Source organism: Sphaeramia orbicularis, chromosome 17, assembly GCF_902148855.1.
Source record: "Sphaeramia orbicularis chromosome 17, fSphaOr1.1, whole genome shotgun sequence".
Taxonomy (NCBI): domain Eukaryota; kingdom Metazoa; phylum Chordata; class Actinopteri; order Kurtiformes; family Apogonidae; genus Sphaeramia; species Sphaeramia orbicularis.
The window spans coordinates 42423240-42436034 of NC_043973.1; the positions used below are offsets into that span (position 1 = coordinate 42423240).

General features: G+C 39.9%; 1 protein-coding gene across 8 annotated transcripts in view; it reads left to right on the forward strand.

Moving 5' to 3' along the window:
• Nucleotides 1-388: 388 nt before the first annotated feature.
• The window catches only part of carmil3 (capping protein regulator and myosin 1 linker 3), a 116801-nt gene continuing 104394 nt past the window's right edge, over nucleotides 389-12795 (forward strand). For 7 of the 8 annotated variants that reach the window (XM_030160938.1, XM_030160945.1, XM_030160944.1 and 4 more), the window contains exons 1-2: nucleotides 390-645; nucleotides 3225-3319. In XM_030160938.1, coding sequence (XP_030016798.1) covers nucleotides 594-645; nucleotides 3225-3319 — 147 coding nt within the window. In that variant the 5' untranslated portion in view covers nucleotides 390-593. Of the gene's footprint in view, nucleotides 646-3224; nucleotides 3320-12795 lie in introns of all 8 variants that reach the window. The other variant, XM_030160940.1, reaches the window with a different exon arrangement.

Consider the following 12795-nt stretch of genomic DNA (forward strand, 5'->3'; position numbering starts at 1 on the left):
ATCCCATAGGGAAATTTACAGGTTCCAGCAGTATCACAAACATAAAAACAACAGTAGTAAAAACACAACAGTAAAACACAGTAGTAAAAAAATACTTTAAATTCCATAGGGAGTCAGTGCAAGAGATCGGTTAAACAAAGGTAAAATAAAATAAAATAAAAATAAAATAAAATAACTAAAATATACAAACATGCATGAGATAATTAAAAATGGAGCTTTGGTAATATTCTATTCATATTCTCACGCACAGACCTAACGCCTCATCCTCCCACCCCCACCCAGTCTCTCTCTCTCTCTCTCTCTCTCTCTCTCTCTCTCTCTCTCTCTCTCTCTCTCTCTCTCTCTCTCTCTCTCTCCTCGTGTGTTGAAGTGGAGGGGCGCTCCTCGGGTTTTGCCAGTGCGCACCACGGCATCGCCTCTCCTCCAGTCTTTACCGGCTGTTGCTGTGCCCGGAGCACCTGCAGGCTCTGAGACAGACAGAAAAAAAGACAGTCAGGGAAAAGAAGGCTGAAGACTGCACCGACACTATAGTCTGAGGGGACATTTGGGAACCAGAGGAAGGAGAAGGGGGCCGGCGGGAGGAGGAGCGCACCATGGCCTGTAAGGAAGCCACAGCGGCGGGCTTCGTCAGCAGGGAAATCACAGGTGAGCTCAGTACAGACACGAGTTGGTTTATTTTTGGAGAAAGTGTCTTTTAACACCACATCAACATCTCCCACGGAAGGGGAAGAGAACAAGCACGCGTGGCGGTAGTTTTCTTCTTACTTGGCTGCTCTTTTTTTTTTTTTTTTAAATCACCGCTTTTGATTTGATAGGAGTTATCACCGCAGGCAATGTCTCCCTAGGCAAAAAAAAAAGCATGATTTAATGGATGTACAATGTGAAGACTGTAATCCCATCGATCTCACAGAGGAGTGTTCACTTTCGGATTGATTTGACATAAAGATCTGCTGTGAAATTTATTACGCACAAGGGTCCTATCGGGCTTCTACAAAGCTGTCAGAGTTATTTTTAAGTGGTGCTGTCTCTTGTGTGCATTCGTTGAGTTTTCTTTTCTCTGTCTCTCTCTATGCGTGTGTGCGTGGGAGTTATTGTGCGACTGGGAGCGCTTTGCGTGCCGCAGGCAGCATGGGTTGAGTTGCACACAGGCTGAGACATCGGACAGTATACGCGCAAAAAAAAAGTCCAAGCAAGATGTTTGGGTGCTAAGAAGGTGTGTGTGTGTGTGACTCTCTAACTGCTAATTACCCTGAAGTGGCCACTTAAATCCCGCTGTTTACCGGCTCAACCTGGTCAAGCCCCGTCTGTCTGGCCTGGTGGTAACAGCCAGGCTGCATTAGGCCATTAACACACCTGCCAGATCACATCCATTGGAGGAAGAGGACGGAGGGTTCATAAGGAGGGTGGGGGGGGGGGTGAGTGAGCAGATCCATCAAACTGTCAAAAAGCCAACAGGGATATGAGACAGTACTGAAGGGGAAATGGGGGACTAACCCATCCCATAGTCCTGTAGTTGTTGTCCCCATCTCTGTCTGCCCCTGCTTTACACCCCCATGGGAGCAGATGCCGAGGTCACACCATCAGGCCTTTGGGGGGGAGACTGCAGAGTGTGCTAAAGAGTTTAAGTGATTGGGTCTTACTCAGCTTAACGTCAATATCTCTCTGTTTGTCTTGTACTGATCCTTCTTTCGATCTGGAGGTGTGTTATTTCCTCCCCCCTAACACTCCCCTCCCCATCCTGTTCCCTCCATCCCTGCCTCTTCCTTCCCCGCATCTGCTGCTGCTCACTCAAGTGTGAGAGCCAACTTCATGGTTGTTGCTGGATGTGGAAAGTGAGAATTCTGAATGTGCAGTAGCGAGAGAAGGTGGAGAGCACAATGGAGCATGGTGACACAGTATGACGCACTGTATCTCCATCTGGTGGGCTCCATGGGTGCATATTTAGCAGGGGTGGCCCTGCTTGAAATGTGTGCCGTGAATATCACAGCTCGCAGGCATATGCGTGTGTTTGGAGTCTTTGGATATAGGTTGACATTGTGCTCGTGACTAGCAGAATTTATTGTTTGGTAAATGTTTTCGTGTATTATAGAGGACATTAAAGTAGAGGAGGCCTCCGGTGTGGTTCAGTGAGCTTCGGCAGGGTCTTGTGGCATTGTGCAGCAGAGAGGCCCCTAAAGATTTCAGCTCTGGATCTTGTGGTTCCATTGAAATGAGCCGCTGCTTTTCTCTTTTTCTGAAGCTAAAAATAGCCCAGTTATGAGTTCTCCTCAGCTAGAGGTTGTGTGTTTGTGTGCTTCCCTGTCCTCGTGTTTGTGTTTTTTCTGGCTGTCTACAGTTTTCTGATTGTTCACCCTTGTGTACTTGTCTGTAAAGGACTAATCCACCGGTCTACCCTTAAGCTGAAAACCAGAGACGGAACACTATGACTGCATCAGAAGTCTCAGCATACTGATTTTATTTAAATATAGCCCTACGTTCAAGTCCTTGACTGAAGAAAAAACAAGTTTGGGATAGCAATTTGTTTTCTTTTATAAATACATACTCAAAACATTTTCATACTTTTGATGTTGCTCTCTAAATGCTAGCCTTGTGGAATAAAATTGTTCAAGAAACAATAGAACCCTACTGCAGGGGAACATGTTAAATGAAGTGATGTAACAGGATGACTACCCCTAAAGTAAATAAAAGAACCCATAAAGAAACAAACTGAAGAAATTTACCTTTACCTTAAAACTACTATGTGATTAATATGGCAAGTATTCTATTAAAAATGCCCCTTTTATGTGCACGTAAGATACATCATGTGGTAAATATCACTTAAATACCCCGTTCTCATTCACTGTGATGTTGCCTGTACCAGTCAATTTGCAAAATACCAATAAACGTTAACCTGCAATAAAATACATAAGTGAAATGTTTAAGTGAAACCTCAAACAATGTGCCAGTTCGAAATCCTCACTAACCAAAAGACATTATGAAGCAGTGCTTTGTTCGAGGCATTATTTAGTCCATATGTTCCTTAACTCATTTACTCATCCTTTTATTTTAATTTGTAACCCAGCGCTGTATGTTTGAATTTATGGATTTTTCCCTTTAAAAGCCTTTTACAGTGCATCTGAGTGCATCTCAGGACATCCTTTCATTCTATTATGTCTTTTCATTATGTAATTAACTTTTCTGCTTTATCCTATATTTTTCCCTCTCCGCTCTTCTCCCCTCCCCAGAGAGCATCAGGAAGGTGCTGGACAAGCAGGCCATTAAATTTGTGCGAGCCATCAAGCAGGACACTAGGAACGGCAAATCAGAGGACAGGATTTTGGTGAGACACGCAAACACCCTCACTGCTAACCTTCTCCCATCATTTTGCTGTCATACCCGGTCACCTGATGGAGTAATATCTTTGTTAAAGTGAAAGTGTCTTTAGTTGTGAGATGGTGGAATATGGACTTGCTGTGATGAGCTATTCTGTGGCTAAGAAAATTGAATATTCCACTAGCTGTGCATGTTCCAATCACCATAAAACACCCCTATGACATATATGCTATGGCTGCAACATTTAAGTGTTCATTCAGGTTTAATATCTTGTTGCTGTTGTGATATTTGCTATTTGTTTAAAACCAGGTGTGTTTTATCTTTTCATTCAGAAATGTGAGCTTTCTTTTTGGCTTGTATCTGTACTCCAGCCTTGTAAACTATTGGCTAGTTGATTTGTTTACATCACTGTAAATAGGCAAGAGGCTGTACAGTTGCAAACTGTAGTAAAAATCCTAATTAAAATGCATGTTCTGAATTAGGGGCGGATGATCTGACTGTCTTATAATATTTGAGTTGAGAATAAAAATGTATTGGTGTGAATTATGGGATAATGTACAGAGGGAATCATCTATAAAATGTACAATAGTGCTGCCCAGCTTTTCCTTCTCTACTAAAAACATGCTAGATGAGCCAACTGCTAGTGTAAGACAAGTATTTTACAGAGGGAATTGCATTGTGGGTTGATGTGTAGTGTTAACATTGCTTGGTTAATAAGGGTCCACTTTAACCTGCAGGAGTTTGTGTGCCTATTTTTTTTCTGTCTTAATGATTGTTTTAATACCAGTATAGTAGTCTGTTGTGGAAATTGTGGTATCTTCAGTGCAATATAATGTTTAAATTGTACAAATAAAGAGACGCATCAGTTGTTTTTAGTCTGTGCTCTGCAGTACATGTCAAAGTTGTTAAGAAAGGTTACAATTTGCAAATTTTGGCATTGATTAAAACTCATTGTACTGTGATATTCTGGCCAGACTGACTTATTCTGAATGCACTGTAACTTTAAATCTAATTAATATTAGCATTTTTCCTCATGTCTTAGTGGAAATATGGTACATTCATTTAAGTTGAAAACTATGACTATGCAGTTTAGACTACCTGAATCAAATTCATGTCATAATTGTAATACTTGCAGTGACTGACTCTTCACAGACAAAGTGTAAATCAAAGGAATTTAATTGTGACAAATTGAAGGAGCCATAAGAAGATACAGATTACACATCCTCAGACACACACCAGACGCGTTGAAAATCAGGCTTAAGACAGATGCTGCCTAAGCAGAGTGAAGTGGACACTGTGCCATGGCCTACTGAGTCCATCGTCAGACTTTATTAGATGTGGCAGGATGGCCTTAATGCCACAGGCAAGAGTTTGTTGCGTGCGTGTATGTGTGTGTAAGACTAACACAGTATACGTACAGGGGCATCATTTATTGTTTCTTTTTCTTTGAAGAAATGTGCATGTGTTTGTGTGTGAGTGGATAGCAGAGGGTGTGTGGGCAGCCTGCGATGTGTTCAAAGAGCTTGTGTGAGCCAAGGCCACCACAGTTATTGAGAAATTGTCAATTAGTCAGCTACATTACTGACTGATCCGTCACTCGCCTGCAGTTGCTAAGCACGACAGCGAGCTCATTTCCTACCCTAAAGAAGCCAAAAAAGACAAGCTGATAAGCAAATCAAAACTATTAATCAGTACTTCTTTCCATCGCGGCTGTTATTTCTTGTGTGTCTTTTTCTCTGGCTCGACCCTGCTACCCCCCCATTTCATCTATCTCCATCATCACCCCCCACCCCCATTTTTGTCATCTCCTCTCTTTGTTTCCACTCTCCCTCCCTCCTTATCTGTCCATCTTGATTATTCTCCTCCCCATCATCACTTCCCCTCCTCCCCCGCCACACCAGTCGCCTCTCACTTTCTCTCTCTCTCTCTCTCTCTCTCTCTCTCTCCCACATGCCCTTCCCTCCATCTTTACTCAAACCTGTAAAAGGGTATTGAGCTCCTCTTTCCATCAGAGGCAATTCAATTAGGTCTCTGCCTTATGAGAGTTTTTTACTATCCAAATGGGCCCTCGCTGTTCCAAATTCTTTCAAGGAGAGGGTGGGGGTGAGGCATATAAGCATTCTTTCTTACTCGTTGTCGAGGTCGCCCCTCTAAAAGACACTCTTTTTCACTCTAATGGCTATGTTTGTTTGGATGTATGAAGGGTGAACAGATGAGAGTTTGTAAATATAAAACTATTCACTTATGCTTGAAAAGGCCATGCATGGCTGCATAGTTGGTAAAAGAGGATTATTTTAGGATTAACACTGCAGTGATATTTAGTCTTGAAGCCACTTTTCTAAGCCTGAAGGCTTAGACAACACCTTCCTTTACCTACTTTTATTTTCCCTTTAATGTGAATATCTGTTTTATGGCTGAAGTTTTTTTTAGAGGTTTAACTTTTATCTTGACTACTGGGGTGTTTAGTTTATGAAAAACAAGGAGTTTGTTTTGTGTTGTCATATATTGACAGTTTTATATATATATATATATAAAACTCTTTGTTCTAGATTTTTTTCTTTTCGGCCCTTTTCCCCTGGAGACTGCTGGTATCCAGCTGTCTCTATGTGTTGACTGTACCAGCCATCATACTGCGACACATGCACAGGGTAGAATCCCCCCACCCCATTTCAGACAGATACAGGGCGGGCTCAGCATGACATCCAAACGGCACCCTGGGCAGAATGTTGGGGAGCATCAACATGCATGTTTCTAACACTGACTGAGCATGCACGCACACACACACACACATATTTGCACCCTCATGCATACAGTTTGACATGTGCAGGAGGCATTTATACAGACACATGGTTCAGTGCATCAAAACCGGCCTGCGTACATGCTCCCAACAGCCATTATTAGATCACCCTATTTGAAGATTAGAGGCAACTCAGAAAACAAAGCATCTTCAAAGGCTGAGAAAGAGAGGGAGGCAGTGAGAGGACTGGAGGAGAGGGTGGGTGTGATGCAAGGGGAGGGCACCCCACCAGAGGAAAGAGAATGAAGGAAGGAGCCGGGGAGAGGGGGAAGGAAATCTCGGATGTGTTGTGATGCCCCAGTTGCCGATTTGGTTCTTCCGCCACTTACTTAACCTGAACGGCCGCTGCGTTTTATCCTCTGTTGACTCTGCATTTCCCTCGCTTCCACCTAATAATGGGCCTATTACTGGCTGAAACTGCCACTGTTTGACAGTCATGAGCACGCTTGGACGTATTAGACGTTATTTCCACTTAGGTCCTGCGGTTATGTGAAGGTTCTGCTCATGGGACTTCAGTAGGATGGGGGTTTGAGGTTAAGTTAGCGCTACTGCATTTAAAGACTTGGCTGTGTACTCAGTGGCTCTGTCTGTTTAGATGCAGCATGGGTAATTATTATTTATGGTCAGGGGGTCCTCTATAGAAACACAGCTCTCTGTTTTCAGATGTAAATACTTCTTCTTCATAAGATTCATCAGTATCTTTTAAGTTTCTTTCTTTCTTGTTTCAAATTTGCCCTCATGAATCTTGTATTTATTAGTTCAGTTGTTTCTGCTTGTTATTTTAATTGCATTGTGGTTGTTTTATCTTTCTTTGTCCCATTTTCCTTTGCCACTTTTATTCTTTGGTAGTTTAATCTCATCTGCTCAGATTAGCCTGTGTGCCTTTTTTACTTAGTGAATTTTATGGACTTTTTCAATCATTTAGGGTCTTTTTGGATTTATCATGGCTAAAGCTATGCGTTCCTTTGTCTCTTCTGTTCTGTTCTTTGTGAAAATTACCACATTATTCCAATGAATATGCAAAATGGTCTACTAAAGGTTGGTGGTTCTCGACAGAAAGTCTAAAGCATTGTAAATGTAAGGATTTGACTACCCTTATAAGACCTCTGAGCATTTTTGCACAGCACCTAGCTGAAAAGGCAGAAAAACTCAGAGATTTCTTGACCATTCTGTAGAGAAAAGACACCGTATTAACTAGAACAGACTTTTAAAAATGACTTTACTTTTCAAAAGCGGAGGTTATCTATTATTCGCAAAAGTCAAATTTGTTCTCCTCATCAATGACTGCATTTGTTTAATGGTTCTTTGAGCTATTTACCCAAATTATACAGAGATATATCATTTTTAATCAAATAACAATGAAAAAGCCAATGTTCTGTGTAAATAAAAGGAAAACACTGAACTGTCTGACAGTCAAACTCATTTACTTTTCAATTAGATTTCAATCTGAATATAAAAAGAATTTGTACTATGAGTCTGTGCTAAACCCTCTCTTCACCTTTAAAGACAGACATTTCACACTGCTGTAAAGTGCCATAAATTTACAATTCAGAAGGACCTTCTGGTCTTGGAACAGGTTAGACACCAAGAACGTGGCAGAAAAATCAAACTAAGTTCCAAAGACGGCGTCAACAAATTAAAACAGGGTAATGACCGACAGTTTTGTTATTAAACTCACCCCTTTTTTTATCAGTATTTGTGTAATGTGCAACATTCATTTTTAAACAAACCTCAAACAATACCTCATGATTAGTTTACGAGAGCACATACTTCACAGACACAAAGTTAGGATATCACTACAAATTTACAGTAGTCACTTTTCCATTGACCCTCAAATTGCGCAAATATAACTTGCGCATACTAATTTACCTAATGGAAAAACGACAATTTCGCCAAAAGTCTCATTTTTTGATAAAAAGTTTTTGCTCTGGCAAGAGGTAGCGCAAATGGTATATCGTGCAAAACTGCGATGGAAAGACCTTTTTTTGCAACTAGAGTCAGGTGAATTAAAAAAACGTATGTTGACGTATGTTACAACAAGCAAAGAAGAAAAAGAAACATGTCGCAGTATGTGTGAACACACCAGGAAACCCAATCATTTTTTAAATTTAGTACGAGATAGAGGGGTAATATATAATAATAATAATAATAATGAATATATCTGTAAATCAACACGATATTTATGTTTGTTGCCATGTTTCTGGAATGACTTCTCGTGTCATCTCTCGATGGTAAATAAACAAATCATCGCATTTGTGATTTAATGGAAAAACCAACATTGCACACTTCTGTTTTTTCGACATTTAGTAAATATCGGTAAAATTTTGCGCAGATGTCCAATGGAAAAGCGACTACCGTCAATCTAAATCAAATCAAATTGTATTTATATAGCATCAAATCATAACAAAAGTTATCTTATGAATCTAAATCATATAGATTAATTAGTCATATAATTCAATTAGTTCAGTTTCTCACATTTCTGAATATGCCTTTTTAGCACCTTTTTAGGTACAAAAAGCTAGTTCATACTGCAAAGCAGAAGTGTCCCGGAATAAAGCTGATGACTTTTAACACTGCTTTTTTGGCAGTTGTGAACTTGTGACCCAATGCAGACGCTGCACAGTTGTTTAAAAACAACACTTTTGTACTGTGGTCGGTTCATGTTTTACAGAACAGCTGCAAGATGTTGAAGGTGATTGTTACTGATGCTAAAATGCAGCCAAATTTAAATCCAGTTTTGAGTTACTTTTTGTCAGAGATATTTACACAGAAACACAAATTATGTATTATGGATGTCCATAATCGCTGGTAATTAGTTGTGACTATTTGTTTATTGGGGGGGTTAATTACCATTCAGTATTTTATCAGCTGATGTTTTGGTTATATATTTTGCAAACACGAATATGCTGTGAGTAAATCACTATTTGATAATCATTCAACTGTCGAAACTGTAGAAAATGAGTCAATTATAAGTCAGCTGTGAGGTGTACTGTCTAGTGCATAGTCTGCATACAGCATGTCTCAAGAAAATGGAACTCATGTGTTTGAATAACAGGAAAACAGCAAAGCAGATAATGTAGTTTATGTTTCAGTCACTCACCCCCTCTATTTTCTATTTGCAGTTTCACTTAAATATTGACTTTTTTTTCTAGTGTTGGTCAAATTCTGATGAAGTGCAGGATTTAACATGTAAAGATTCTCACCCAACCATAACATCACCTTTTATTCTTTTATTTGTAAGAAAAATGACCCATTTTAAAGCTTATCTCACAGACCCTTGGCTCTGGAGAACAGGCTGTTTTGAAAAGGATCAATCAAGAAAAATATCCTTGACAGGCTGATCAAAAGTCAAGGTTAAAATGGGACTGAATCAGGGTTGAGCTACTCCAATAAAATAGGAATGTCCCAGTTGAATTGTCTACTTTTTTAACCTGATAGTCATTGTCTGTTAATCTTTATCGGGGAAAGACAAATACTGTAGTAAATAAAATATAAGACAAATTGGAAATTGCAGCTGGGGTATCAGTAATGTGCGCAGTTGGAAAATGGAGGAAGGGTTTACAATTTTGTGCCACCTTCAGGAACACTCAAGGGGCATACTTTCTTTATGACGCATGTGTGCTATATTTCTTACTCTGCAGTCTACTTGAAATTTAATAAAAAATGAGTGTTCTATTTTTGTTTTTGTGATGTTGTACAGCTGATGTGGCCTAAACATAGATGAAACAGGCTTGAACACTGAACAGATACTAACTGTCTGATGTCTGTGTGACAGAGACAGAGCTCAGTGAGACTTAACGTTGTTACCTGTGACATTTGCAGGTTCATCTTCTGGTTTATATTAATTCTACTGAAAACAGCTTCTCTGGCCAAGAACAAATTAGAAACCTGGTGGAAATCTAAAATCTAATCTACAATCTTAATGAGCAGCTAGTACAGACATCGGTCATGAATGGCATACAGTATACTGTACACTGTACAGTAAATTGTTGGCTGATGTGCCCATAAGCAAGGCATTTACTCCCTGGGCAACTGACATGGCCGCCACTGCTCCTGATTTGCAGTGTGTGGTGAGTTCTTACATGTTCAGCTAGTGATGGCTTAAAAGCAGAGGTTAAATTTTAGTGTATGTCGCGTGTTCACATTAGGGCTGCATGATATTGGAAAAAACTGATATTGCGATTTAAAAAAAATTTTTTTTTGTTGCGATATGGAAAAAATACTCAGGAGTATATTATCGCTGCATGCCGACATAAATGGTCAAACTAATTAGTTGTGTTACCTCTTGTGGTGGCGACAGGTGTATTAAGGCACTGTCGACACAGAACACGCATTTCAATATCGTCCTTTTTGTAGCCGAATAATTTCAGATAACTGACGTTGCTTTTCTTTTTGGCACCAAGTCTTCATTTACCGTGATTTTTCTCTTGTTTGTTGCTCATTTTTAAATATTGTTACCAGTGACTCACTCCAAACTGATTAAGAACAAGTTTGATTAGTGGATCGCTGCATGCAGTGTGTCAGGAACGCTTAAAATTAGATGAGAACACGTTGAGTTCTACATTGCAGGACCTCCGATGTGACTTTTGCGCACACGTAAATCGTGATGACGATACTCAAACGATGTATTGTGCAGCTCTAGTTCACATGTACATTATACTGACAAATATTGTTGTTCTGTACTTCAAATTCTCACCTAATGACAGACACAAAGTTTATACACGGCCTAATGGGTCCTGCTACTTGGCATTGGTAGAAACATAGTAAAATATATTTAAGAGACTGGGCAATAATCACATGAACTAGTTAATTTGGCTTATATAATATAATATATATTCAAGTATTTGAAAATCATGACCCAAACCATGTTAGGTTTCCATGCATGAGTTTCATTCACCTTAACTTAAAACAGGGGTGGGTGTGACCCTCTTCAACCACAGCAATGGCTGGACATTATAGAGGGAACACATACCATGGAAAAATTAACATTTCATCTGAGGATTAAGGTGGGAACTTCTAAGCGAAGATGGGAGAAATGGAACATATTCAAAGACACTAATTCTTGGTACCAGATCCGATATGGAAAAGTGCATAAGCAACAGCACCCCCCCCCCCCCCCCCCCCCCCCCCCCGTTGTATTGTGTGTGGTGTGTGTGTGTGTGTGTGTGTGTGTGTGTGTTTGTTTTGTTTTGTTACTGCACTGTAAAAGTGATTTAAAAAATTTAAATAAAAAATAAAAAAAAAACAAAACGGGTGGGTAACTCTGGTCCTCAAGGGGCGGTATCCTGCATGTTTTAGCCATTTCCCTCTTACAGCACACCTGGAAGCTATTACATCATTATCAGGCTTCTGCAGAGCTTAATGATGAGCTGATCATTAATTGAACCAGGTGTGCTGGAAGAGGGAAATATCTAAAACATGCAAGAAACCGGCCCTTGAGGACCGGAGTTGCCCACCCCTGACTTAAAACCATAACACGTACCCTTTTTGGAACATTAACCTCAACATAACATTAAAACAAGATGAGTGTTAGTCTTAAAGGGGTCATATTTGTGTCTAAACTCACTTTTATTAGTCTTTGGTTCATTTATTTGTGTATTTGAACCCTAACAGTTCAAAAAGTTTGAATTTAAACCCTCCAGGTGCTGCAAAGCTATCTTTATATTCATTCCGGCAAAAATCGAGTGGATTTCGACAACCCGTTTCAATTCCTGCTTAATTTGTTACGTTTTACAACTAGTTACGTCACGACATTTGCACATATAAGGTCAAGACTTCCGATGAACATTTCTCCAAGTACACCATAATTGCTTATCAGCAGCAGTGGTTGTAGTAAAAACTGAAAATATGTCCAAACTTCGAGCAGACTCCCAAAAATGTTTAGGTGTTGGTTGTATAAATTGTATTGTTTAAAGGGCCAGCGCTCAAAACGATCGTTCTTGTGTAATTAGTCAGAGATAGGGTTGAAGATGGACCTGTGGAGTTGAATTATTGAAGGATTTAGACCCAAGCAAAGCATTTACAGGTTATGTAGACCACAGGGAAATGTTTTAAAACGCATAATTCCATTTAAAAAAGCAAAACATCACTTCTTTAAATTGAATGATTTGCATTGTGGAGACATGAAATTGAAACCAACAATGTGACTGTTTAATCGAGTTACAACCCTATAATGTAAGAAAAGATGTATAGCTACACAGGCAGACATAAAACAACTGGCACACTTTAAATGGCGTGCACTAGGCATAACTTCCAGCTCAGATTACCCCTTTTTTTGCACAGAGAATCCAGCTTTGTTTTGGACTTTAAAAGAAAGCTTAGTACAAAAGCAGTAAAGCAGAGCCAGCCCAGACAGCTAGTGGCAGAATCTTATGTTCTTTCAGCGCATATACTACACTTGCATTACTTTTTTGGTGTTTTTTTGGCGGTGTAATTCACTTATATAATGGCGAATATTACCACTGCATCACCCATGATTTCTTTTCGCGTCTTTTCCCTGCGAGATGTTCAGTGTTTGAGTCATTTTCCCTGCGAGTGTTGGGATTTACCATCTGATGGTGCGTGGCGAGAACTGCGCGCTGTAATTAGGACTACGCTTTCTTTGATTATGATAACGCATGTTGGTAGCCCATGGCGGAGACTCTGAAGTGTGACTGCTGACCTTCTCTGTTCCCTGTGAGAAAGAG